The sequence below is a fragment of the Colius striatus genome, chromosome 15 (assembly GCF_028858725.1).
Source record: "Colius striatus isolate bColStr4 chromosome 15, bColStr4.1.hap1, whole genome shotgun sequence".
Taxonomy (NCBI): domain Eukaryota; kingdom Metazoa; phylum Chordata; class Aves; order Coliiformes; family Coliidae; genus Colius; species Colius striatus.
This window is the reverse complement of record NC_084773.1, coordinates 22255973-22281700: the sequence shown is the minus strand read 5'-3', so window position 1 is coordinate 22281700 and position 25728 is coordinate 22255973. Positions and strand designations below refer to the sequence as shown.

At 45.4% G+C, this 25728-nt stretch overlaps 1 protein-coding gene across 9 annotated transcripts in view; it reads left to right on the top strand.

The window, feature by feature from the left end:
• Nucleotides 1-25103, top strand: part of TMCC1 (transmembrane and coiled-coil domain family 1) — an 83446-nt gene extending 58343 nt beyond the window's left edge. For 5 of the 9 annotated variants that reach the window (XM_062008737.1, XM_062008740.1, XM_062008739.1 and 2 more), the window contains 3 exons: nt 13187-14121; nt 20448-20583; nt 20887-25103. In XM_062008737.1, the coding sequence (XP_061864721.1) occupies nt 13187-14121; nt 20448-20583; nt 20887-21201 (1386 nt within the window). In that variant the 3' untranslated portion in view covers nt 21202-25103. Of the gene's footprint in view, nt 1-7565; nt 7587-12551; nt 12607-12764; nt 12837-13186; nt 14122-20447; nt 20584-20886 lie in introns of those variants that run through there. The other 4 variants (XM_062008736.1, XM_062008743.1, XM_062008741.1 and 1 more) reach the window with 4 other exon arrangements.
• Nucleotides 25104-25728: the final 625 nt, after the last annotated feature.

Below are 25728 nucleotides of genomic sequence, written 5' to 3'. Positions count from 1 at the left end.
ACTGTGCTTCCTCTGATGGCTTTCCACCTTCAGTTGCATCTGCTCTTTTATCCTGTGCAACTCTGTAATCCCACTGTCCTTGGATGGGAGAGTTGAAGCAGCAGCATCCAGATGTAAATGGCTGATTAATGCTTAGATTTAGAAGGGATTCTGTATTTGAAGTTTTTGTCTTTAAACTATTGAGAGTGACACATTGACAGAAGCAGGTTCCTCATCTGGCTTTTTATAATCAACATTCAGGATTTGTGAGCTATACACCTGTTCAAGTGCCCCCTTTGAGGACAGTCAGAGACAGAAATTTTTCTGTGATGTAACTAGCTTGAAGTTTTCTCTCTTGATAACTACAATTGGAAGTGTGAAAAAAGTCCAGATATGTAAACAGATGGAAGCCCTTGCAAGCCTAGAAGTTGATGAGTTTGTCTTAGTCAAACCCCATTTTTGGTAAGACCTGTCTTACACATGCAGTTTTGCTTAAATGTCCTGCATTTGTGACTGTAGTCGGAATTGAAAGAGTCCATCACCTGTGATTCTTCTAGCCTGTTCTGACATTTGTGGTTGGTTTTGTCTGCATTTGATGCAGAAGAGGAGAGGAAGTCATTTGGACATGAGAAGGCTGAGTCTGATCTCTCTCCCTCCCCTCCCATCTATTATGTTGGTCATACGATGTGTCTAGATGTCTAATCTTACATTTGAATTTGATACGCTGATACCAAGTGCCAATCACCTTGTAATTTGGTTCACGCTGCTTGCTTGGCTTTCTGTCTCTCCTCCCTCTTGCCTGCCTTCGTTTCCTTTGGAAAACCTGATTCAGAAGGTTCAAAGCAGGTTCACGAGCCTTTCCAGAGAGGCTGACACTCCAGCTTATTCGTCTTTTACTGAAGTGCTGTGTGCAGGCACAAGGTTGACTTCTTAGTAATCCTTCCTGAATCACTAAGAAGCAGACCCCGGTACAAGCATAAAGCCTGCATCTGAACAGGTATTCCAAATCCAGGATCTTCATTAATGACTGGTTTCAGTACTGGACTAAAAAGGGAAAAAAAAACAAACAAAAAACCCAAGATCACATTTACTTTGCCACAGATTACTGATGCTTCTGGGTTGCATGTGTTGAATTCAGAGATTTGCCTCTCTTTCTCCAAACATTCCTCTCTGATTTTAGCTGTTTCAAATGATCCAGTTTCTGCTGCGTAAGAAGGCTGTGCCAGAATAAGCTCCTGTTAGGAGGTGGATTTAGCACTAGAACACATGCATGCTTTTCCCACTTACCTTCCTGTGTGTCAGTTGTAACTTAATATTCCAATGTTGCAACATGCAGTGGTCTAAAAAGTGAGTAATGGTGTGTAGACATCTGAACCGTTCCACTTTAGGAACAGCAGTGTCCCACACTTGACAAGATGGAGTTATATCATTTATTTCACATAAACTAGCAAACTGTAAATCTGATTTTTCTCTCTATTCAACCACAGCACTGTGGTCCTTGGATCACTTGAACAGTGCTGAGGGCATGATTCGTGTACTGCCGGTACCGGTGTTTAGCCCCACTCTCGCAGACACTCGGTTTGGCAGTGAGCAGGTTAATCCCGCAGCAGGGCTGAGTGGGGGTTTCCAGGGTGTCAGGGGCAGCTGTGCACAGCCCAGTGCTGAGCCCTCTGCTCCTTGTGGCTGTTGAGGACTTGGAACCAAATCAAAATGCTATGGTTCTGGCCCAGTTTTCTTCCGGTAATTATAGTCTGCCTCTTTAGACAGCTCTGCTGTTTCAGTTTCAGGGTTTTGTCTTCCTGTAACTGTTACTTTGGTATCCTCGTTTTCCCAGTTTCAGTGATGCAGAGCGTACTTTGCAGTTGCTGCTGTGAGCAGCTTGCTAATGCTGGCGTTTCTGACATCAGTTGAATGTGTAACCTCAGGTGTTCAAAAGAAGCATTTCACATGTTAAAAGCTCCAGATGAGGGAGACGGTGTGGAGGTGGCCCTTTCTCCACAGTCTGAGCACTACTTTGGGGAACGGAGCAGTAAAGGAATGGTCACAGGTCAGTTCTTGAATGTTCCACTAGTTTCTCACTTTCTATCTTTGTATTTCACATTACTTAGTATTTGACAGCATTCAGATTTCCTCACATACAGATCTAACCCCTGTTTTATTCTTTCCCAAAAGGTTTGTTGTTTGGTTTTTTGTCTTAACAGGTTTGGAATGAGTTCTCATCTTGTTATAGGGGTCATATGAGCATCTAATCTCCATAAGTTTTTAAGCTGCATCAAAGCTCATTTGCCTTCCATCCCTCCTCTCTCCAGTTCTACTAAGTAACTTCAGGAAAGAAGTGCTATAGCATGTGAACAAGCTACCTGTCACTACCTCCATTGCGAAGGGCTGCATGCGAGTGTGGCTGCTCAGAGCCCCCACTCCTTCCATGCCCTTCTCAGTGTTCTTTCAATTTAAGAGGCTTTTTCTGTTCTTGGCTTGGACACCTGGGAACATCTGTGTCCCCCCCACACTAGTGAAGCTTGATCCCATCATCTGGCTTCTGCTGTGGTAGTTGTTGTCTTGTGCTGAGAGGCTTTGGGAGCTGAGACAAGAGCAGCAATGCCTTGGGAGTCATTGCAGCAGTGAGACTTGCACAGACTTGCTGCTAGGTTGCAACTTGCCAGAGCTGTTTGAATTTCACTTGCATGGAATAGTAGCTGTCAGTGCTCTTTTATGATGTTTCTATTTCTCCATGAGTGTGGAAGTCTACTTTTAACGTCATGGCACAACGGCACATCAGCGCACGATTGCTGTGTTTTGAGAGGATAACAAAACTAACTGCAGAAAACATGCCTTCCACTTCCATGAGGAGTGAAACTGACTTCTCTTGATGGAGGTGGGACTCAGCCTGGTAGGTTGATTTTGGTTTTATTGCTCTGTAAAGCTTGTGAAGGCTCTACGACTATATTAGGTAGACTAATGAGCATATTTTCCTGGATTTGTTGTTTATATGGTGAAATGATCTATCTGAGCAGTAGCAGAATTCCTGTGAATCAAGCTGGGTTGTACCCAACAGGTAAAAAGATCTTCTAAACCTGGAGGTTTCTCAAGTATAGACACTGTTTTTCAGTAGTTGAAACTGCCATATGAATGTAAAACAATGCCTTAAAAAACTGATTCATGTCACCTTTTTTTTAAGGTTCCTTCTCATTGTGTAGGCTGCAATTCCAAATCCAGTGTGTCCTCTTTCAGGTTTCTTGTTTAATCTGGACAGGTTTTCTTAGCAGAGATGTTTTTTAACTAGACTCTTGCAACAGAGTGGATACCATTTGGCCTGATTCTTTCTTCCGTTGGTCTGGAGCACCACTGATAAAGGCAGCAGTGCATGGTTGTTGGACTCTTCTGCATGCCCTAGGTGACTGGCTGATTTCAACGATTGCAGGGGTGGGATGGGATCATCATCTGCTATAGGCCAGTGACCAATACTGACATTTCTTTCTAAAAGCCTTCTCCACAACAGCTTTGTTAGATGGCATTCTGTGTGCTGTTAGAGCAGTGCTCTTGTGGTAAGAGAATCTCTATGCCTCATATTCCCATAAGGTAACTCTCTTACCATTGAACCCTGGGAGTGCCCACAGAGAAATGAGAATACAAACGTTGGTTGAATTGGATTTGCCTTAATTTCTGGGTTTTGCCCGCTCGTTCATCATGATACTTTTCCAGAAATGCTGTGCCTATCCTAGGTGAGTAATCATATTTGCTACAAAGAGGAAGTATCGGTGAGACAGAAGAGCAAGGGAGAAGCAGCCCTGAGGCTGAAGGAGTAGGGCTTGCTGGCATTCGGTGCTGTGGGTCAGAACTGTCTCAAACAGGGTGTTGAGTCTTTGCTTTACATCTTCTAAATAAGGTGGTAAAATACCTTTTCTTTGACAAGGAGGTCAGGAGTGGTAGTTAGGAGACGAGTTTCTTCTTGCGCCAGTGACAGTGGTTGCAATGCTGCTGCTGACCCGTGTGCTGTGATGGTTGCTTTCCCGTTAGAATTCCATCCGTCCGGGGATCACATGCATCTTGAGACAATCGTATTCAGTGGTTTTAAATAGCTGTGTTTCAGCAGAGCTATAAATAGGCCATATAGTCTATAGGTGCATTTACGTCCTCCTGAGCTGCTTTTAGTCTCTGTTTTCAACTCTGCTCGAGTCTTGCAGCCCGGTGCGTTCGGTCTGTGCCCAGGGACCCACGTGTCGCGTTTATACGGTTGATCTGCTCCCTCTTCGGCTCTCGGTTGGCCTGCACCCTGCTTTTTGGCTCAAAGATGGAGTTTTAAAAATAGCGCGATGCGTTGAGCAGGGAATGAAGGGTGTGTGGCTTTAAAGGCGTGATCCGCGGGCGCGGCGGCAGCGCGATGCGGGCGGGCGCGGGGACGGCGCGGGCCGGGCCCGGCGGAGCCGCGCGCCGCGGCTGCCCATGGCCGCGCGGGGATGTTTATGTGGTGCTGCTGTACCTGCGTGTGCTGCGAGCCTGTGAAGGTGAGGAGGTTGCGCGGCATCCCTAGAGCAGCAGTAGTTATCTCGTTTGGCAAGCGGAACTTGACCTCGTTTTGTGGCTTCAGCCTTGGAAACGCTGCGTTTTCCCCCAGGCACTGCTGTTGGATTTCTGTGCTTGCTTTTATATGTTTCTTCACTTTGGAAGCTGGGAAGTATGAAAAAGGCTCCTGTCTGAGTGAGTGTTGCAATCTGTAAATGAGATCAAATGGGATGCTGTGCTTTTTGGGGGTTTCTGTTGTTGTTTTGGGATTTGGCGTGTTTGATACAATGAGCGGCTGAAGAAGGGGCTAGTAAAGGGAGCCCCATGTCAGAGAGAGATGTTTGGCTTGGTAGCTTTTTAAATGTGGCCTCCTATTTTGATGCTTTAGCTTTGCAAAATGTATTTTCAGAAAATAGTAAAGAAACTGCAGAATCATGGTTTTCCTCTGGGTAAAAAAAGAGTAAGAGCATACTGTTTCCCATGGAGTTAGTGACCTTCAGAAATGAGTAAGTGCCTTTCTTTGGGTTTATTTAGCTGTGTGGCTAGGTATTGCCCTTTTGCAACCCTGAGTTAATAGTAAGCCGTATCCTCCCTCTCCATTTATTAAATTAATATCAAAGAGACACAGTGAGGGCTCTGACACTGTGATCTCCACTGCAAGACAGAAGATATTTCTCTTTGAGATGTTGTAGTTAGCTGTCCAGTGTGTAGTGGCTCCAGTGTTAGCAGAAAAAGAGATACAGGATCCAGACTATTTTGTTTTGTAGTTTTCCCTGGATGAATGTTTGCCTGGGGTTTGTTATCTGTAGCAGAAAAGATGGATGAGCAATTGTCTAGTGTTACTGTGGTGTTTGGAGCACATTTGTGTAATCACACTTATTTCATAGATGCCTTATTTTTCTTTGGGAAGATCTGAATCTCCTATACGTGGGACGTGTACTTTTTCTCACTGCATTCATCAGTCCTCGTAATTGAGGTGACAGGCCGGTGGCTCTTGGGAGCAGCTCAGTCGGAAGAGCAGAGTTGAAGCAGTACAGACCCCTGAGGTGGAGGGCAGTGAAAAAGGAGGGATGTGTGTGTTCTTGGGCTGTAGTGACTGCCCCTGCCTCTGCTGCTTCTCCTTGTCCTTGACAAGTGAAGTTTCCACTTGGAGCAGTCCTAGGGATTTGGCTGGTGCTAATGTCAGAGCACCCTGCAGCACCTGAAGATAGACAACAAGCTGCCTTTGAACAGGAATCTGAAGCCAGCTCTATTGCATAGCTTTCTGGCAAGTGGAGTATTACCTGATGTGCTATGTGTATGTTGTTTTAGAAAGGCTTTAAATAAGGGAACAAAATGTCAAGAAATTCTGTACAGGAATGGCAGGTACGTTGGCAGGAAGCTTAGATCCTGCTGTTTTGAAATACTTACCTGTTGTACAAACTGTTGATTGGGTCAGCTGCTTCCAGGATGGATTTTGGTTACAGTCACATTCTGTGCTGTACCTGCAGAAAATGCTGCAGCTGGAAATAAATAAAAATAAGGGAATTAAGTGTGAAAGCACAGTTGCTCCTGTACAGGAGTCCTGTAGACTCGAGTACACAGAAGTGACCTGCGTGTGGCTGTTCTGTGCAGAGTGATGACAGAGATGTTTATTCTCTGGACTCTGTGCCCGGTTCACTCCGTTGCTTTGCAAGTCAAATTTAACGTGCAGTCTGAAAATTAAACTCTGTTCTTTACAAACAAAAATGTAAGATACACTAATAATCTGTATGTATCAGATAGCAGCATGAAGCATACAAAAAAACAGCCAAACTACTCTCTGGGAAGTGTTACGAATAATTTTATGTCTAAAGGTAACAAGATGTGATTCAGACATAGCGGAAAACGAGTTAAACCAAACAACCCCCCCTCAACACAACAAAACCTTACTGTCATTTTACGTGGTCACCGTGGTTTTGTACAAATTCGTTACAAGATCCACCCACTCCTCCCAGTTCCTGTGCTTAATTTTTGTTCAGCTTTAGCTCATTTCCTATCTTTATTATTGTAACTTCTGGCCTGATAGGCAATTCCCTCTTGAATAAAATCCACAGCTGCTAAAATAAACGTCCATGAATGATATTTTGGCTGTATCTTTTGCTGCTTCATCCTTTTTCACCTCAAAAATCAAGCTCCTGCAAACCCTTCTGTATAATTCAGTTCCTTCATATTTTTCCATTCAGATTGTTGTATCCATTCCCTTGGGCTTACCCATAACGTTGGTGTCACTGCCCTGTTTATTCAGCAGGACCACTGATTTTCTTCTTGCCTAGTCTGTAACTTTGGAAAACTGTTACCGAATTGGACCACCAGACCTTGCTATTTTGCAGTCCAAACCGTCTTTTCTCAAGATTTCAGAAGTTTGAGATCAAGAAGATATGGTCTCTGGCAGCAGCTGGGTTTTTTAGAAGAATTAAAGGGGCCATAGACATGACTTTCATGGAAATGTTGCTGTGTTGTGACAGTCTGCTTCTGTCTCAGGGTATAAATAAATTCTTGTGGGCAGAGCTGGTGCCTGGTCCTGCATGTCTCCATCCCATTTGAGGAGACAGCTTGTGTAATGTTCTTTGCCTCAGCCCACCGCTCCTGGCTGATGTGAGGCGGGATGGTGATTCATGCACCGCTCCTGGATGATGATGCATGTGCATATGAACCACAGGTAGAAAGGTGTAAGTCAGCTTTGTAGCTTCAGTTACTTCTTAACCAGGTAGCAAGTGACAGCATTTGCTTCCTGAGAGACGCAGTGCTCCTCTGGGAAGCACCCAAGGCAGATTCAGACAGGGGGTGTAGAGCCTGGCGAGCTGTGCTGCACTTGCAGTGCAGTGCTGCAGGGAACTGCACTGCACTGACAGAGACCTCCCTGAAGCTCCCCTGTGCAATAGGTTAAATTGGTTGTGACAGACGCCGTGTGACGTTCTTTTTGATACAGCAAGTACAGTGTCACGTGGCAGCAGCATTTTCCACTGTTCCCCATGAAATATTGGTCTCCTTTGGGGATTTCTGCTGCTGACAGATAGGAGGAAAATACAGCTGATTGCTTTATATCTAGACTCTGTTCCTGACACTTGAAGCAGCATATGAAGGTGAAGTCATGTCTTCATTTCAAATTGAATCAGGTCGTAAGGCTGTGGGAGAGTCACACTGCAGCTGGCTTTACCAGATGTCCAGTTGTGGGTGAGGGTTTGTTTTTGTACCTTAGACCATAGCTTGATGCATGTTTCTTTTGGCATCAGCACCCACTTGGGCAGTCTCAGGTCACTTTTCCCTCCTGTCATGTTCCTGCAGTCCTGCTGGTATGCAGTGTGTGGGACCTTATGGTGAACCGGGTTTAGGAACTTACTAAGAATAAAAGCGTCTCCATTTTCTTCATGTCTGGGTTGTCCCCGGGTTAGCTCACACTGCGGCCCTGCAGGAAGTTAACTGTTGCCTCTGTCCCCTCTCTGTACCAGTGCAAAGTTGGATTGGGAGCTGCTCCCTTGGCACCCGCAGAGCAGCGGGAATGTGTGAGAGTCTGGCACGTCAATGCTGCTGTGCTGTGGCTGCCTCCGCCCGTCCGGCCCTTTCCCTCGGTAGGTGTCTGCCACCTCTCTGCCTCCGTGTAGCCAGGAGGTGCTGGCTGTGGGGACAGTGGGAGCCGCAGGCATGGCTCTGAGTTGGCAGATGTAACGTGAGCACGCGTGTCACTGTGATCATTGCTCCGCGTTGTCTCAGCACTGTGAGTTATAAAGCTGTTTCCTCTGGGTGTTAGCAGTGTTGGTTCCCTGCATCTTAGGCAGCCAAAGGGGTTGTATTACACTGTGTTTTTTTCTTGTATTTGTTTCAGGGTAATTTGTTTTTCTTCTTTTTTTTTGTTCTCACAATATTTTTTCCCATAACCAGGATGATCTTCCCACCATCTTGAGGGTTTATTGCCCACAGGCAAAGGCTGTTTATCTGTCTTAGAAACCCTAATTATAATTAACCAGTGAGCTGTGCTATGAAAAACACACAGCATGCTTCCCTGAGCTGTCCATCTGTTTGTATGGTTTCCTTAGCTGGTTTTGGTTTGATTTAGGAGTGTAATGGGGACAGCTCAAACAGTTGCTGGCAGTAATGACCATCAGGTGAGTAGATGGAAGCCTGTTAAAGTGCAAAGCTGCTATAGTTTCTGAAGATGCAATTGGCCAATAAAACTTTGCAGGATACCTGCACAGTGTGTCATCAGGAATCACATCAGGCCTGTTCTTTGCTTTTCTTTTGTATTCTCCTTGGCAGTGAAGCCAAGGCAGACGTTACGTGGTGCAGGAGCATGTATGCACACTGGGCGCTTTCTGAGGGAAGGTGGATTCTTAAATGGATCTCCGTATGAGGGGACAGTTGTGTTTCTAGGGGTGGTTCAGTGCAGCAGTATTTGTTTCTCTGTATTTAATAAAGAGATGAATGAACAGAGATCTTCTCCCTTACATGTGCTATTATTATACAGGATTTGTAATTATATAAACATACAATTTGAAATAAATAATGAAACAAGGAGTTGATATTATCAAATGTGTGTCAGTGTTGCAGCAGACAGACACAAAGGGTTACAGGTACAAGCTTTTTTATTACAGACATATTCACAAATGTAATATGTGGGTGAGGAATCTCTGTTCTTAGAGACACTGAAAAGTCTCCTGAGTGTGGTCGTGGACAGCTGGCCCTTGGTAGCCCTGCCTGAGCAGGAGGGCTGGACCAGATAAGCTCCAGAGGTCCCTTCCAGCCTCAACTGATCTGTGATTCTATAACATTCTTTAAAAAGCAAAGCATTAGAAAGAGCTATCTGAGCTGTAGGTCACTGATAGCTTACTGCATCACCCAGACAGGTAAGGCAGACCCATTTTTATTACTTTTTTGTTTACTTTGGGACCCACAATAAATTTTGCAATATGCTACACCTCTGTCAGATCCAGCAGGAACACTACACGCTCTACTTTTGGGACAGTAGGGTTGATATCAGTTTGACTCAGCTGTTTGAAGAGTCATGTGCCATGGGTGTCATGCAGGGAGGTGACTTCTGGCTGTTGATTGCGTTTAGTTGAATATGTTGAAGGTAATTCATAGTGCTCTCTACTGAAGTAGAGAGAAATGAGGAATCACTGTTTTGTGTGGGTTTTTGTTGCATTTTGTTCTGATTTGCATTTAGTTGGAGGGGTTTTTTTCTACAAAGAACTTTGTCAAGCACTTTTATTGTTGCTGTTTTATTTATTTGCATTAACTTGTGGTGGGTGTTGTGTACCTGTCCCTAAACATTTCATATAAAGGTACCTTACAATAAATTGTCAGTTTGGAATTCAGAGACACCACTCAGCAGATAGAGATGGGAAGTAAATAGATCTGTGTTAAGCTAAAAGCATGTTCAGTTAATAGTTCTAATAAATACAGGGCGTGTTGTCAGAACACACAGTCTGGCCCTGGCTGCTTGTCTCGGTCAGAGAGGGCACTGCTGTACGTCCCGGCAGGACCTGTGCTCCGCGGGCCTCGTGGCTCCAGCGGGATGGAGACACGTGCCCTCATTCTGCAGGTGTGGTCAGACACTGAGGATGCTCTTTTTTTCTCCCCTCTAATTTTTATTCCCTGTAAGGTGTTAATTAGAGATCTAATAACTAATGAGGTGTTTGTCAGAGACTGCCAGTCCAACACCCACGTGCTGACGACGCTGCTCATGGGGAGTGTTTCCAAACAGCACATCTAGAACTTGCAGCTTCCTACCAGCCTCCTAGACTGTTCTGCTTGTATCACTGCACTGCCTTCAGCACACAGGGGGAAAGGGAACAAACCAACCTGAATGTTTTCATGCTTAGTTTTCCGTGCCACTCGGGTGCTCACTCACCGAGAAGTGACTAACCCAGGTATCTTGGGCAGTGTCAGCTCTCTTCCGGAGCCGCTCACCACCATCGTCATTCTCAGCTGCCCTGTCTCACTTTGTCCCATATGTTTTTATTCCAAGTAACATGACACTTTTCCATCACATTTTTAAAGCTCCAAGTGAGGGAGGAGGAAGCAGGAGCTGAGCAGTTTCCTTACAGTTGGCTTGCTCTGAATTCTGCTGTTTGCTTAAGGCAGCTGCCCTGCTTGTTTGAAAAAAGCAATCCAACTTCTTGGTGAACTACCCTGTGGTATGTGCATTCACTGGAGAGGTGAAGCACCTTTAAAGGAACTGTTCTGTTTCATCTTCAGAGGTGCCAAAAGGCAAAATCATAGGTTCTTTTGGGGCTGTGTGTTGCAGAGTAGGTACACAGAAAATCTTTTACAGGAAGGAAAGCGTGACAGTGCTGAAAGTGCTGGGAATTTGATCAGGTCTTGAGGAGGAGAAAGCATAAGGCTATTTGCTGGTGGCATAACGCTGAAGCAGTTTTCAGTGTACCTCTCGGCAGGAGGTCACGCAGGTCTGCTCCATCCGGACCGGGGCAATAAACTGCAAAATTGGAAGGCGAGGAAGATTGACTAATTGGACTGTAATCCCTATTTTTACACAAACAGTGACCATTAACAGTATTTAATTTACCAAGATCTTTTCAGAACAGATTGCCAGTCATCTTAAATCAATAATGTGTCACCAGCATTTCCCAGGCACCCAGTTTGTGCTGAGTCTTCCCTTTCTAAAGCCTTGTCAATATGGAGAAAGTACTTAAATTGTCTCGGTTCTGTTCCAGAACAGCACTTTGTACAGTATAAATTACCACGCTAATTAGATCCAACTGAGAGTCAATTAAGCCAATAGAAACTCTTTATTGCAAAGTACTGCTGTAGTCCTGTTAGTTTTATGACACTGAAATGTGGAAATGCCAGCTCTGAGCGAATCTGTGCTGTGGAGGAGCTGACAGCACAGCATGGTCAACAGTCGCCTGGTTCTGGGATGCTTGGCCAGGGCTGCTTTCGTTTACCGTTACCTCTGCCCAGTACAAAAGTGTTTCATGGGGGGAAGATATTTCAAATTACTTTGGGGAAAAAAACACATCAAATTTGTGGATTTGTGTATTTTCACCTGCCATTAAAACTAAAATTTCCTTCTTCTGGAGTAGATACAGGTTGTTATAAATGCATTGATGGGATTCTTTCTGAGGAGACAGCTTGTTTTGTAAGGCAGTGAAGGCGAGTACTAAGCTCGTATCAGTGTGCTGGATAGAAAAGTCTGTGCTGTGCTTTTGTGCGATTGCAGCAAGTTGGCAAAGCTGTAGATGGAGCTGTGTGCTATTGCATATAAAGCTTCTGTGGGCAGGGAGATAAGCAGTTCAGCCATGGGGAGCTGGTGACCCTCTCTAGGTTGACCATGCCTTGTGCACGCAGGATCTTTGTTTCCTTCTAGACCATACAAAGAAATCAGATCAGTGACAGTCCTGGGAAAATCTTAATGAAATGACAACTTCCAAGAAGAGGTTGTCTTACTAAATGTGCACTGCTTTGAAATATACATGTCCCTGGATCTCTGAGACAGCATATTCCCTGTACCGTACTCATGTCATGCACCTTATTGGTCCCACTGATCAGTATGAATCTTAGCACTAATTTTCCAGTAGTCTATCCAGAGATCAGGCTTTCTACAACTAAACCGGCTTAAGAGAGCAGACGGTGTTTCTGCAGTCACTGCAGACTGAAAACTGATACTCTGTGGCTGTTCTGAAATCAGTTGAGTTTTCCAGATGTGCAATTGGTTCTATGGATCTAATGGCAGAGAAAGCCCGGTAGAGCCTGGCTGACCCTGCTCTGTGCTGCCTGGCAGCTGCAGGGTGCTGATTTCTTGCGTTAAATACAGACTATTTAAGCTAGAGAGAGGGATACGGTTAACTCTGAATAGCACTTTTTGTTTGTGTAAGGTAGATGCATCCAGCGCGGGGAGTCAGTGTGAGGCAGCCGGCGTCGGTTAACGAGAGTAAGTTGCGATGCTGCCCCGTGTTTAAGCCCTGGCTGCAGGGGGCGGAGGGGCGCGTGCCGGGGCGCCGTTCGCAGCCCCCGCGGCGGCGCGGGGCGGGCGCGGGCCGGGCGCGCGGCGCCTTTAAGGGGCGGGGCCGGGCGCAGGTGCGTGGCGGGCGCGCGGCCGCGGGAGCCATGCGCGGGGAGCGCGCGCTGCCGCCGCCCCGGGCCAAGGTGCGGGACTGGGGGCTCCGGCCGGGGTCGTTCCGCTGGGAACGTGGGTTTCGCTTCCCCGCGGAGGCTGGCGCGGCGCGCAGCGGCTCGTGGGGCTCAGGACGCCGTTTCACGTGCTGCCCTCGGTAGATGCGTTGTTGTCTGGCGGGTGTCGTGACGGCTCTCACGCGGCCCGAGGAAGCCCTGGGAATAACTGGGGTTTGCTTTATCTGCTTGTCTTTCTCTCTATGGTGATTGCCTTCTCTGTCTTTTTGCTCACCAGCTGATAGAGCTGCTGGCCGCACACCAAAACTTCCGAGAACTCAGCCTGCCAAACTGCAGTGCCTTTTCTTGCTGTGTGCTTGAGTTTTTGGTTGTTGGTAAATTGACTTAAATATGAGGGGGTTTGCTTTCTTCCAACCTTTACTAAATGTCTGTAAGGCATATGAAGTGCAGTTGATACTGTGCACTGGCCAGCTGACGGAAGGTGCACTTTGGCAGAATTCTGTGTGCTTGTCGAGTCGGTTGGCACAAAGAAAGAAAGATTTTATGTTAGTGAAGCTGGTGATTAGCACTTACATTTCCCTCTGTCCTTGCCTAGATCGAGCGATTGGAAGTCAGCAGCTTAGCGCAGACCTCCAGTGCAGTGGCCTCGAGCACGGATGGCAGCATCAACGCAGACTCCGTTGACGGGACCCCAGATCCTCAGCGTACAAAAGTCGCTATCACACATCTGCAACAGAAGATACTGAAGCTGACCGAGCAGATCAAAATTGAACAAACAGCCCGTGATGACAATGTGGCAGAGTACCTGAAACTGGCCAACAACGCCGACAAACAGCAGAGCGCCCGCATCAAGCAGGTGTTTGAGAAGAAAAATCAGAAGTCAGCCCAGACCATCTTGCAGCTGCAGAAGAAACTAGAACATTACCATCGAAAGCTGCGTGAGATTGAGCAGAATGGAATCCCTCGGCAGCCAAAGGATGTCTTCAGGGATATGCATCAGGGTTTGAAAGATGTTGGAGCAAAAGTCACTGGCTTCAGTGAGGGAGTGGTAGACAGTGTAAAAGGTGGGCTTTCCAGTTTCTCCCAAGCCACGCATTCCGCAGCAGGAGCTGTGGTTTCCAAGCCTCGGGAGATTGCCTCCCTCATAAGGAACAAGTTTGGGAGTGCAGACAACATTGCTAATTTGAAAGACTCCTTAGAAGAAGGCCAGGAAGACGGGACAGGAGGCAAGGCTCTAGGTGTTATTCAGAACTTTCAGTCAAGCCCAAAATATGGCAGTGAAGAGGATTGCTCCAGTGCCACATCAGGTTCAGTGGGAGCCAACAGCACGACAGGGGGCCCTGTGGGAGCTTCTAGCTCCAAAACAAACACTCTGGATATGCAGAGCTCAGGGTTCGATGCAATACTGCATGAGATTCAAGAAATTCGAGAGACACAGGCAAGACTGGAAGAATCATTTGAGGACCTTAAAGTTCGCTATCAGAGGGATTACTCATTAATAATGCAGACTCTGCAGGAGGAGCGGTACAGGTATGTACTTTGGCACTCAATTTCAGAGTTAAACACTAAGTTGCAGAGCACCAGAATCCTGGATAGTACTGCTCATCAGGCTGTTCACAGCAGCCTGGTTCAGATGGGAAGTTCTGTGGTCTTACCAGGATTTCACCCTCCCAACCTCTCTCCCTTTCTGTGCAAGAAAGAAATGGTGAGGAAAAAGTTAGTTAGTGTTTTCAAGATAGAAAGTCAAGCAAAGAGGTTTAGAAAGGTGTCCCAAAAGACCACGAGTACATAGATGCAGTTACTATTATTTAGGCAGTGCTTTGCCATGCAAAAGTCTTGCAAAGGTTTGGATTAAGACAAGAGATGGAGATTTAAGTGTGGATAATATCCTGACCCTGCTTTTTCCAACCCTCAGATCCATATCTACCAGAGACAAATATCCAATTTCCTTAGAACTCTCCAAAAAGACATAACCTTGCCTGTATGCCAGAACTAGGGTTATCCCCTCTCCTTCTCTGCTTAGCCCACAGTGGCAGAGTTCAATTAAATGAAGTTAAATGTTGGGTGTTGGCAATGCTCTTGTCATGGGTAACCCGTGACTGGGGGCTCATCCCCAGGCTCCAGAGGGGACAGTTAGCAGCTGCCCTTCTGCAGCCATTCAGGACACTGCGTGTGAATTAGCAGCATTCGATACTGCACTTTTTTAACTTTCAGTGACAAATGCAAGAGACTCAAGGCCTTGTTCTGATGGAGGACAGCAGGGTTTGCGGTGAGGTTACTTAGGCTGTTATCACCTCGGCCAGACTGTTAAGCATAACCTGCGAGGCCCAGCAGAGCTGCTGGTGTGGGAACAGGCTTTCTGAGCTGCTGTGTGCTGCTGTGTTGGTTTGCATCATATGACATGGAGCTGCCTTACAACTCTTTAGACATGCTGGTGCCAGATCACTGGAAAAAAGTTTGAAAAGGCTTAGTCTGCTAGGATCTTGTAGAGACAGCAAGCTTTCTGTGTGCTTTGAAAAGCTTGGACAGACAAAGCCAGACCAACACCATTTTCTAGTGCTGCTTTGCAACAGCGATTTGGCTGAAACCTGTGCCCAGCACAGCACCTTTGGTTCCTAGTGCCTCATTGTCATGTAGTCACATAATGAAGTGATGTGGAGTTTGATCTTCTGCTCCCCAGCAGAGAGGGTTCCTGGTTTTTGTTGCTGTGCAGGTCGTTTTTTTGAACATACAGCAGCAGCCATTCATGGTGGAATGCTATATGTAAGCACAGTGCAGCTGAAGGAGTGGCCTGAAAGTGTAATAGAAGACCTTGGGGACCAATGTATGGTGGCAGCTAAATTGGCTAGTTATTCCCTGAAACTATTTAGCAAAGTTGACATAGGTCCTCATCCTAGTACAACACGAAGTCGTATCGGTCGTGTGCCATTAACCTTTGCTGAGTGCTCCCCTGAGGTGAGCCTGGAGCCCAACCACTAACCAGGCAGCCTGGGGTGGAAAACTTGCAGGAGAATCTGTGTTTGACTTATAAATGCTTGAAAAGATGGTAATTTGGACCTGCCATTTGGAATGTTGATGCAAATTAATTAAAGGTGTGACCTTCAAAGAGGACTAGTTAAACCACACTAAGTGCCCTTGTCTCTGCGGGCTTTCGGGCATGAGCAGGTAGCTGCACAGTCCACAGGGACCTCGCGGGTTAATCACAGTCAGGTGAACTCCTTGCTGTACAAATCTAGATTCTCATTCGGTAGCTTCTGTATTTTAAAACAATGTGAAGACAAAAGCCACCATAACCCTGTGACCTGGGAGGTTAAAGAAGGCATCTGGGTGCAGAGAGGATACTGCTGCCTCAGCGAGGGGGCTGGCGCCTGCTCCTCTGACAGGGACCCACTTTTGTTCCTCAGCTCTCCTCAGGAATTGAAAATACAGGAATGTGGGTTGTGGATTTAAGTTGGGAGGCCGAAGGTTCAAATTAATCATAAATGGCTTTAAAAGCTGTAAATACCTTATAACTCTGCTCTGTTTCCGGGAAGCTTTGAAAAACAAGCACAGGGTTCAGTTAGAGCTTAAAAAAGTATTTTGGAGAAGCCTTTGCTCACAGGGCAGCACTGAGTGTTTGCTTTTTGCCTGCTGGAACAAAGCAGGTGCCATGGCGTTTCCTCACCTGCTCTCCCTCTGTTTCGTTTTTCTTGCTGATTTTTTGCAGGTTGTGATGTTTTTTCCCTTGTGTGTTGGTGCGGTTTCTGTTTGTCAGCTGTGGCTTGCCTCACAGGTTTTCCATGACCTCCTCAATCTCCTCCCACCCTCACCCCGCTTCCAGATCTTGCCTGTCAGTCGGTGTAGCTGCCGCTTTGCTGGCTGGCTGCGGGGCAGGGACTTGCTGGTGCAGTCGCTCCAGTTCTCGCGACCGGGCGGTGCCGGGGCAGGCGAACGGAGCTCGGCAAGGCCGGCACAGGCCCCGGCCCTGCTTCCCGCTGCAGCACGTGCGGCCCCGGAGCTCACAGTCCCCAGCTGAGTCACCGGGGAAGGAAGATCCGCCGGCGCCTCGGTCTCCATTGTGCTCCCCTGCGCCAGGAGCGGGCGCTGACAGAGCCTGGTGCTTATCTCGTCGGTTGGAAGGTGGTGGTTGTTTACAGATATGAGCAGGGACTTTCTGTGCCATTGAGACAGAAATAAAGTTCCTGTTGAGTATTTTCATCTTGCGTGTCCCTTTAGGAGCCGGTTTATACACAGCGAAATCATGAGCTCACACATTTGGAGTGTGGCCAGTACAAGGGTTTGGGTTTCTTCCCGAGCCCAGCATCCTTGCAAAGGTCTCCTGCACTCTGGTCAGAAGTCCATCAGCTAAAATGCTAGACACTGGTGCTTTCATTTATCTGATTTTTGCTGTAGTCTAGTTGTTGTACTTCTCACGATTTTAGTTTGAAACAGATCAAAATGTGCTGAAAGTGTTAGAAGTTATGGAAGGTATAGAAGTGTTGAAGGAGCCTTTCTGGAGCGTAGCCAGGCAGCAAAGGCAGCGTGTTGGGTCCAGCAGGTGCTCACCCAGCCACAAAAGCACTGAAAGGTCCCTGCAAAGCTGTCGCCTTCAGCCAGGGGAAGGTGGAGGCCAGAAGCACAGGATGATGCAGATGCCCAGAGCAGCTTGTGTTGCTTTGGGAGCAAGCTCTGGCCCTAATGTTTCATTTTTATAAAGGACTTGGAGCATATTGCAAACAGATCCTGCTTCTAGCTGTCACTCCTTCGTAAAGAGCAGATGAAATTTTGTATGACGTAGCTATTAAAAAAAAGATCTGTCTTGAGAGGTGCTTGAAGAGAGGATTTGAAACTCTGCCACAGTATGCTGTGAAGACCTTTTGGCATGTTTGATTAGCTCACCTGAACATTTAGTGCAGATTAAATGTTGTCTTCATCATCTCTCCCTTAAATATGCCATGTTAGCCATGTATGTTGCAGCTATTACTTCAAAATGCCTTAAAGCTCTCATAATTGGGTTTCTTAGCACTTTTCAAATCAATTCTCTATTCACAAACAGTGAGCCTCAGAAAATGTGCAGGAATCTGACATTTTTAAATGCAGTGTTTCAGCTGAGCACCCAGCAGTGCACTTGGTACCTTCCATGTGAACATCTCTGATGAGATCTGATGTACTTGTGGCTGTTGGCACTAGCCATAACATAGAAAAGGTTTTGTGCTGGAGCTTGTTAATCTAGAGACTAGTAATTTTGAGAGAATATGTGAGAAATGTCACGTTTTAGCTGAGGAAAAATAAAACGTTTTTCCAACTCCAGTGAGGCATTTTCCGTACCTGAAATAAAGCGAGATGTAATCATTCAGGGCAGGACTGTGCTCACAGACAGCTTTAGGGTCTGTTGTGTAAATACTGGCACTTGGATGTTAGAGAGGGAAGTGTGAGCATAATCTTAACCCTCTCAACAGATGCTCTATCCCCTTAACTTTTGTAGTACTTCAAAGTTAAAATGTGAACCATCCTTCAACAGGAAAACCCTGGCTTCAGGCCCTTTAAATCACATGAACCTCTCTTGACTTCTCAAATTTCAATGCTGGTAGAAAAACAGCAGGGAAAAATCCTCACCATTTCTAAATTGTAGGTAATGGGACAAGGGGTTAAAAGATGGATGGAAGAAGTGTAGTTTCAAAAGTAAGTCTGGATGGGTTGGGGGAGGGGTGGATTGTGGGTGCTTTTTTCTAAATAACCCCATTGCAGCAGTGGCCTATCAACGCTGGTTTCTGAAAGCACAGATGATTCTTGGATGCAAACTGCAAAAGCTCTGGGGTCAAGCAGGGAAATGAAGTATGGTTTGGGAACAAGCCAGTAGTCCTGCATTTGGGGCAGGGAGGGCTGGAGCCAACATATTTGCTAGTCATGTTATGCTTAAACTCTTAACCATAGAGATTTGCAGCTTTCCCTTATGTTTCCTGTAGATTGAGGTAGTTTTGAAGTTACTAAAATACAATTGTTTCATGTTAGAGAACAGGATTTGGGCTGCCTGGCAACAGCCATTTTATGAAGGGTGTTTGTGTGGGAGGAGGTTAAAAGGCATAATCATGATATTTTCAGAATGCTTAAGTCACTTTTTGTGTAATAAACCCACTGGAGAGTCTTGTAATACAGTAACAAACTAAATGTATTTCAAGAAGTTGATGCTGCCTTTGGAACAGAGTTGGGTTTAGTTGTGACTTCTTGGTTATTGGCAAGTTGGGTTATTTTAAGTTGGGTGGGAACAAATGGCAATATTAATGATCATTGACTCCTTCATTAACCAGTCTTCACATGGCTATTCCCTTGTTCGCAACTTGTTGTTCTTGGGAAACCAGTTCTCTTGTGTGTCCTGTCTGGGTTGCAGAGCCCTTGTGGCACCTTCCTGGGCTGAGCCATGCCAGCTGGTGGTTGTCTGAGTCTCACTGCTCGTGGCTGGAAATGGTCAAGCTATGTCTGACTCCTTAGTTTAAAACAATACAGGATTGGGAATATAAATGAAAAATCTCTTCAGACTTTACAATTAAAAACAAAACCCCAAGCCCTGTAAGCTTGTGCCTACAGATTCGGAACGTTTAGCTCGTGAAGCACCAAAAATCTTGCAAAAACCCCTCAGAAGTTCTTAGTTTCAGAACCTGTAATTAAACTCTGTGTTCCAGATAAATATTGTTTATTCATTTTATAGCGATGTGTGTATGTAAACTAATTTCAGATGGAGTCAGAGGGGAACTGAAATTCAGGAATTATCTCTATGCTGAATCCTTTAGAAATTCTCTGTTAGTGGTATCAAGGGTTGGATGGTAAGAGCTGTGCAGTAAGCTTGTTTCATGCTGTTACAATGAGAAGACAGTTGGTGGAATTGAGAGGGCAGAAACCCCACGGCCACAACAGCTGTACCCATACTTTAGTTATGACCAGAGCTAGAGCTGTTGCTTGTAATGAACCAAGAGTGAGGAACTGGGGGGGAAGTATGGTGGAAGGAGATGGGATGGATGGTGCCCAGCTCGCCGCTCCCAACCCGTGAGCTGTGGCCTTAGCTCTCTGTGTAAGCAATACAAATACTTGCCTTTCTTTAAAAGTGTATTGAAGCATGAGTTGCTTGTAAATTTGGACTTGAAATTCCAAAAGTGAAGTACTACATTCAAAATACATTGGGGATACTTTGCATTTGTAAGTGTTAAAGTAACATTATGGAGCTACCCTTGAAGTCAATTTAAAACTCCCTTAAAGAGAGACCAAACTGTCTTTTAGAACCCAGGTTTTTGGGCAGCCCTCTCTCTCAGCACTGCTCCCAGTAGCAAATGAAAAATAAGCCTGCAGGTTAATGATTCATGTTACTATAACGTGAATCGTTATAAATAATATGGTGGTCTTTGCTAGTTAAGCTGAATCGTTCATGAGAGAGAAAGAAAAAATAAGTCAGAGATGCCTGTGTGACCTCACATGTAAAGATCAGGCAGGACATTAGTCACAATTTCTTTGTCATTGTTATGGTTCCAATCTAGGTGAAAACACTTAAGAGCTTAGGGTATTGGAAGGGGACTATTTGGCGTAAACAAAAGGGAATAAATTACTCTGTTGTAATTCTGTCCTTGGTTTCTTGCATCACTTGACTGTTGTTGTTTGACCACTTTGTGTGTTTTTCCCCAGGACAGAAAGAGGATTAACATTACCTTACCTGGTAGAAAGGATTTCCTTAATTTCCTGTGAGAGGGCTCTACATTGTAGCTGTGCTTTGGTAATGACTGAGGTAGTTTTCAGTAACAAGTCTGTGATGTTCACTGCTTGATTGTTACTGGTGTAATGTTGCCATCCTCTTCTTGTTAAAGCCACTATACCCTGTCTGTCTTTTCTAGATGTGAAAGACTTGAAGAACAGCTAAATGACCTGACTGAGCTCCACCAGAATGAGATCCTCAATTTAAAACAAGAGCTGGCCAGCATGGAGGAGAAAATTGCCTATCAGTCTTACGAGCGAGCCCGGGACATCCAGGTGGGTGACAGAAACGAGGAGACTCGAGTCCTGTCTTCTGCCTGCTCCTTCTGCAACTCCTTTGCTTTTGAAATGTTTCTGCAGTTCAGTATTTGGATTTAATCCTTGTAGCTTTATTGCTAAACTGCATATTGGTGAGTTCTGAAAGGGCCTGTATCCCATCTCTGACCCCCAGGTGTCTATGCAAGTAGCTCCTCCTGCAGCGAGAGGCTGTGCCTGGAGGGGTGGGTGAGGGGAGAGCTGCTGGCTGCTCCGGTCTGTGGGGTGCATGCTGCTGACCCAGCAGTGTGTTCTTGTCCACAGGAGGCCCTGGAAGCGTGCCAGACCCGCATCTCCAAGATGGAGCTGCAGCAGCAGCAACAGCAAGTGGTGCAGCTGGAGGGGCTGGAGAACGCCACAGCCAGGAACCTGTTGGGCAAGTTCATCAACATCCTCCTGGCTGTCATGGCTGTCCTCCTCGTCTTCGTCTCCACTGTGGCCAACTGCGTCATGCCCCTGATGAAGACTCGCAATAGGACGTTCAGCACTTTATTTCTCGTGGTTTTCATTGCCTTTCTGTGGAAGCACTGGGACGCCATCAGCAGCTACTTGGAACGGTTCTTGTCTCCCCCCAGATGATGGCGGCAGGAGCTGCCCGCGGCTCCCTCCTCCCGACGCTCGTGGTGAGCAAACGTGGCAAAGATTAGTCAGCACCTACTCTGCTGAAGTTTTAAAGTGTCCGAGTGAATTTGTTTACATTTAGAATAACATTTTTTCTCTGCGAGATGCATTGCAATAGTATTTTTTAGATTTTATTCAAGAACTCTTTTTGGCGAGAATCCTGGATAATTTTTATGTAGCATGGTTCTCTTTGGATGCAAATCTTAAGATTCTTTAAAGTGTACAAAAGAAAATACAGAAATTTGGAGCATACCAATGGGCAGTTTAAATTGTGGCTCGAACTACAGTACTAAACCTGTCAGGAGGAAGAGAACGTGGGTGTTTTAAGTACGAGCAAAGCTAAATCTAGTACACAGCCTTGAATGATGGTACCACAGCAAACCTGTAACACTAAACTTTTACTGTGAAGTCTGCTCACATTCCATGTCCAAATGTATGCGTTCAGAGTGGTTTCTTTCCTTACCAAGAGACAAACAGCAACGTGTGGATCTCTTTTCCAGCTCGGCGTCTGGGTTCGCCGTTTGTGCTGACCTGACTTACAATAACTTCCTGTAAGGCTGGCTGACTTTGCTAAGCGTATGAAGTGGAAGCCTCATGCCATACACAGTAACAGCACAGTCGTGCTACAGTATTTTGAAGTAGTCCTTGAAACACTTATCTTCAAGCAGAAGCCCTTGGTCGCACTTTTAAGGTTTTTTTAATATATGTATATTCACAGATTTAAAAAAAATCCAAACAGCATACTTGAAGAGTGTAATACTCAAACTCTCAGTGCTTCCTTATTGTTTCTAATAGGATTTTTTTATTATTATTATTATTATTATTATTATTATTATTGGGGTTTTTTTGGGAAGGGGCTGGGAGGGTCGTTACCTTTTCTTTTTCTTTGAAATAAAGAAGTGATGTTTTTAAATGAAGAAATGCGTGAATAATTGTGAGCCGTCTTGTCCTGAAACAGTTTTGAGGAGCGCAGAGAGGAGTTTCTAGTGCCAGCCTGTCTGGGACACAGCACTGTTCATATGCCATTTATCTGTCCTGCTGAGCACACAGATGCAGCATCAAGAAAAACATCTGTCTTCTCCACACATCTTTGTCATGCAGGGCTCTCTTTTGTTCTTCCCTTCTTCCAGATGTGAAGGAGAGTACCTTTATATTTCTCATTTGCACATCATCTCTCATTCCTAGCCTCAGGATAAGAACAAGGAATTTCTCTTCATCCCGTCCTAGGGGAAAGACAGGTTCTTTTAAGTAAAGAAATACTGAATCAGCAGTCCGCTTAAAGGTTCCTTTGTCTCAGAAATGTCTCTTGATTTCATTTTTAAATAAACCCCTAAAAAGTGAAACCAAAGTTTTCTTCCTGTCAGGCTCTGGTAAGATCATTTGTGTGTCTGTGTCGAGAGCTTCTCTGAGCACTGTATGTGTGTGGTGTGCCATAGAGAGCATCCTCCTCTTCAGCTGTGAGGGCAGGGACTTGGTGTGGATACCTGCTAGAAGCTCTAAAGGGAACGCCAGCTTCAAATGGAACTCACAAGTCCCAGCAACGAGCTCTTGCTGGTGACCCATTGGTACCTGCAGGCAGGCTTCATGGTCAAGGAATCTGCCTTCACTCTGTGCTAGTTTTGTAACTGGTGTCCCTTTAACTCAAACAAAGCCAAGATTCAACTTCCTTCTCCATGAAATCCAAAAGGACTCCAGGATTCTCTTTCAAAAACATTCATGGTGTTTAGTTAGGTCTTGCCATTTTCCTTTCTTCCACGCTCAAGTTCCCAACCAAATGTTGCCCAAGTGACCTAAACCAGTTGAAATGATACATGTGCCTGTATGGAGTATGTACATCGTACAGATACATGCAGAAGCTGAGGGCTTTATGCTGTGATGCAAATTCAAGGTTCTGAGAAACTCCCTCAAGTTAGGTTAAGAGCTTTGAGAGTAGTGTGATTGCTCACAGAGGCAAGCTCAGCCCTGGGGCAGCCTTCTTCCCTCAAAGATTCTGTCCATTTTCCCACAGTCACAGGAAACTCAGGTACCTCCCGCCGCTCCCAGCACACCTCTGTCACCACGTGCACTAATCTGCTCCTGTCCTGCCTACACCACAAATTGCCAATTGCAACTGACTCAAGCCAAAAAGAAACATGCTTTTTACAGAGTTGCAGACAGAGCAAAGGTTGCATCACTGTTCCCTCCTGAGACGTTTGGCTTCAGTGAGACTGCTGTTTACCACCTTCCCTGGCTGACTCAAGTGGGGAACGATTGTCTTCCCATGGTGTAGTTTTTGTCAGAAACAAAGGTGTGAATAGTGGAACTGGGCACATAATTGAAAAGCTTTGTTGCCTTTTATTTCTGAGAGCTGGCCATTGCACCTCTGGTTTTCTCAGTTTGGATCACAACAGAATTGCTCATGATAGGTTTTTATGTGGTCAGAGCAGGAAGGAGTTAAAAACCAATGGATCCAGACACTCAGTGCCACTCATCCATAGTGTTTGAAGGAAGCATTTTTCCTCTTCTTTATATCCTCATGTCATTTAGTGTCTCAACTCTGTGGTCTAGTAAATACCATTTGCTAATTTCCAGAAGGCACTGGCTTAATAGAAACTTACCACCTCAAAACTGTTTGGTGAAGGCCATGTACATATGGTTCTAGACAATATCTGTCTATGTCTGTTTCTTTCTCTCTCGACAGTTTCTTGCATTCCAGAGAGTTGTTTGCAGTAATGCCATAGATGATGCTGCATCCACTTTTCATATCCTGACACAACTGCCATGTGTTTTGCCTTTTGCATTAGCAGAACATTCTGGGGTTTTCCTCCCTCTTCAGTTTGAAAGCCTGTGATGATTTCTGAAAGCTTAACAGTGACTATATTGTCAGAAATGTAATTCTAGCTTTAAAGCTCCCTTTCCCTGTCAGTGGTTGTGTTTGCTTTCTTGATGAAGCATTTCTGGATGACATGGAGAAGGCAGTTTCTGCCGTGGATGTGAGTGTGCGTGCGAGTACCTTTTATTAGCCTTCCTTATGGATATAAACCTTAGTGACCATCTCTGAGTTGCAGAATGTTTCCTAAAACATTTCATAGTCAGAGTTTAAATGAATCTGAAGTTGCTTGGGTGTGTTTAGCACATATCGACTTGGCCTATAAAAAGGGAAGACTGTAATGGACTTTGTTAGTTCAAGAAGCAGCAGCTCTTCATTGAATTTCTGTGGTTCAAATGAAGCTCATCTGTTTCCCTTATTTGCTTTCTCAGTGTAAAGAAGCAAGAAAAGCTCGATGCAAAAAAGAAAAGTTACCATTTGAAATTTTCTAAAGTTCTCTTTTCTCTCATTAGTTCAGTTCAGTGACACTCAGTGTGCTCACAGCAGTTATTTCACTGGTTTATTCCAGTCCCAGGAGCTCTTAGGATCTGATCAGATGAAATGTTGACTTCTGTACATGTTGCACTGGGGCAGCAAAGTACTGTCTTTCAGCTTTGAAAAGATGCATTTTTAAAGTTAAAAAAGCAGCATTATAACAAAAGAAGCCAAACTACAAAGGGGTTCAAGATTGGGTAGTGTTGCCAGTTTTTAAGTGAATTCTGAATGTGGCTAAAGAGTTAAAAATCCTGTGTGTCTGTGTTGTGTATGCCAGGTGGTATAGTAGTAGGCAATTGACTTAGCTGTAAGTGTGTTTTAAAAGTGTAAAAAAAATAAACCAGAAAAACTCACTTGCACGGGTTGAAAAGTACAGAAATGACACTTGTGAACGTAACACTGTAGTTTATAGATCTTAAGCTGCTAATTGTTGAGAGAGATTTACATTTGTCTTGTCTGATTGTTGCAGATTTATCTGTGACACTTTTACTGTATATAAAAAACTTTAAATAAAGACCTCAGCTATTAACCCTGGCCTGATTTGGATGTTTTTAAAGGGACGGGACAGAGTGGGAGGGGATCGGGAAGAAAAAGAGGGGTGTGTTAAAACTGTGCTGAGCCCTAATAGTTTTAATAGCGTAATAGCTTAAAATCTGAGCAAGTTCTCCATAGACCAATCATCAGACTTCATCCTGTGATCAGCTGTGTACCACCTGGGCACAGTGAGAACAAGTTGGCAACCATTCTATGATTGTTGCTGTCTGGGGCAGAGGAGGAGGAAGAGCAGCCCTACATCATCCCATCGTGAGCACTGGCGGGTGCCCGTCCCTGGCTCATGCCTCAGGAGCTGAGAGCCTCAGTGTGGAGGTGTGTACGATGAGGTGAGATGACTAGCCCAAGAGGCATCTGTGTGTGAGGAACTGGGAGTTGGTCTTGTACTGCCCACTTCCGAGCAGGTTTGCAATCAGAGCCGCCCTGGTTGAGAAGGGCCAGGGCTGTGTCTTACCGCCTTGGAGGTAAGGACTCATTCCTTACTGGGGGGCAGGATCAGCTCTGTGCTGAGCTGCATGTGCAAAGCGAGGTGTGATTGATTCTAGGCCTGCCTGTGCTCCTCACGTGGATCTTGTGATGGAGCAGCTCTA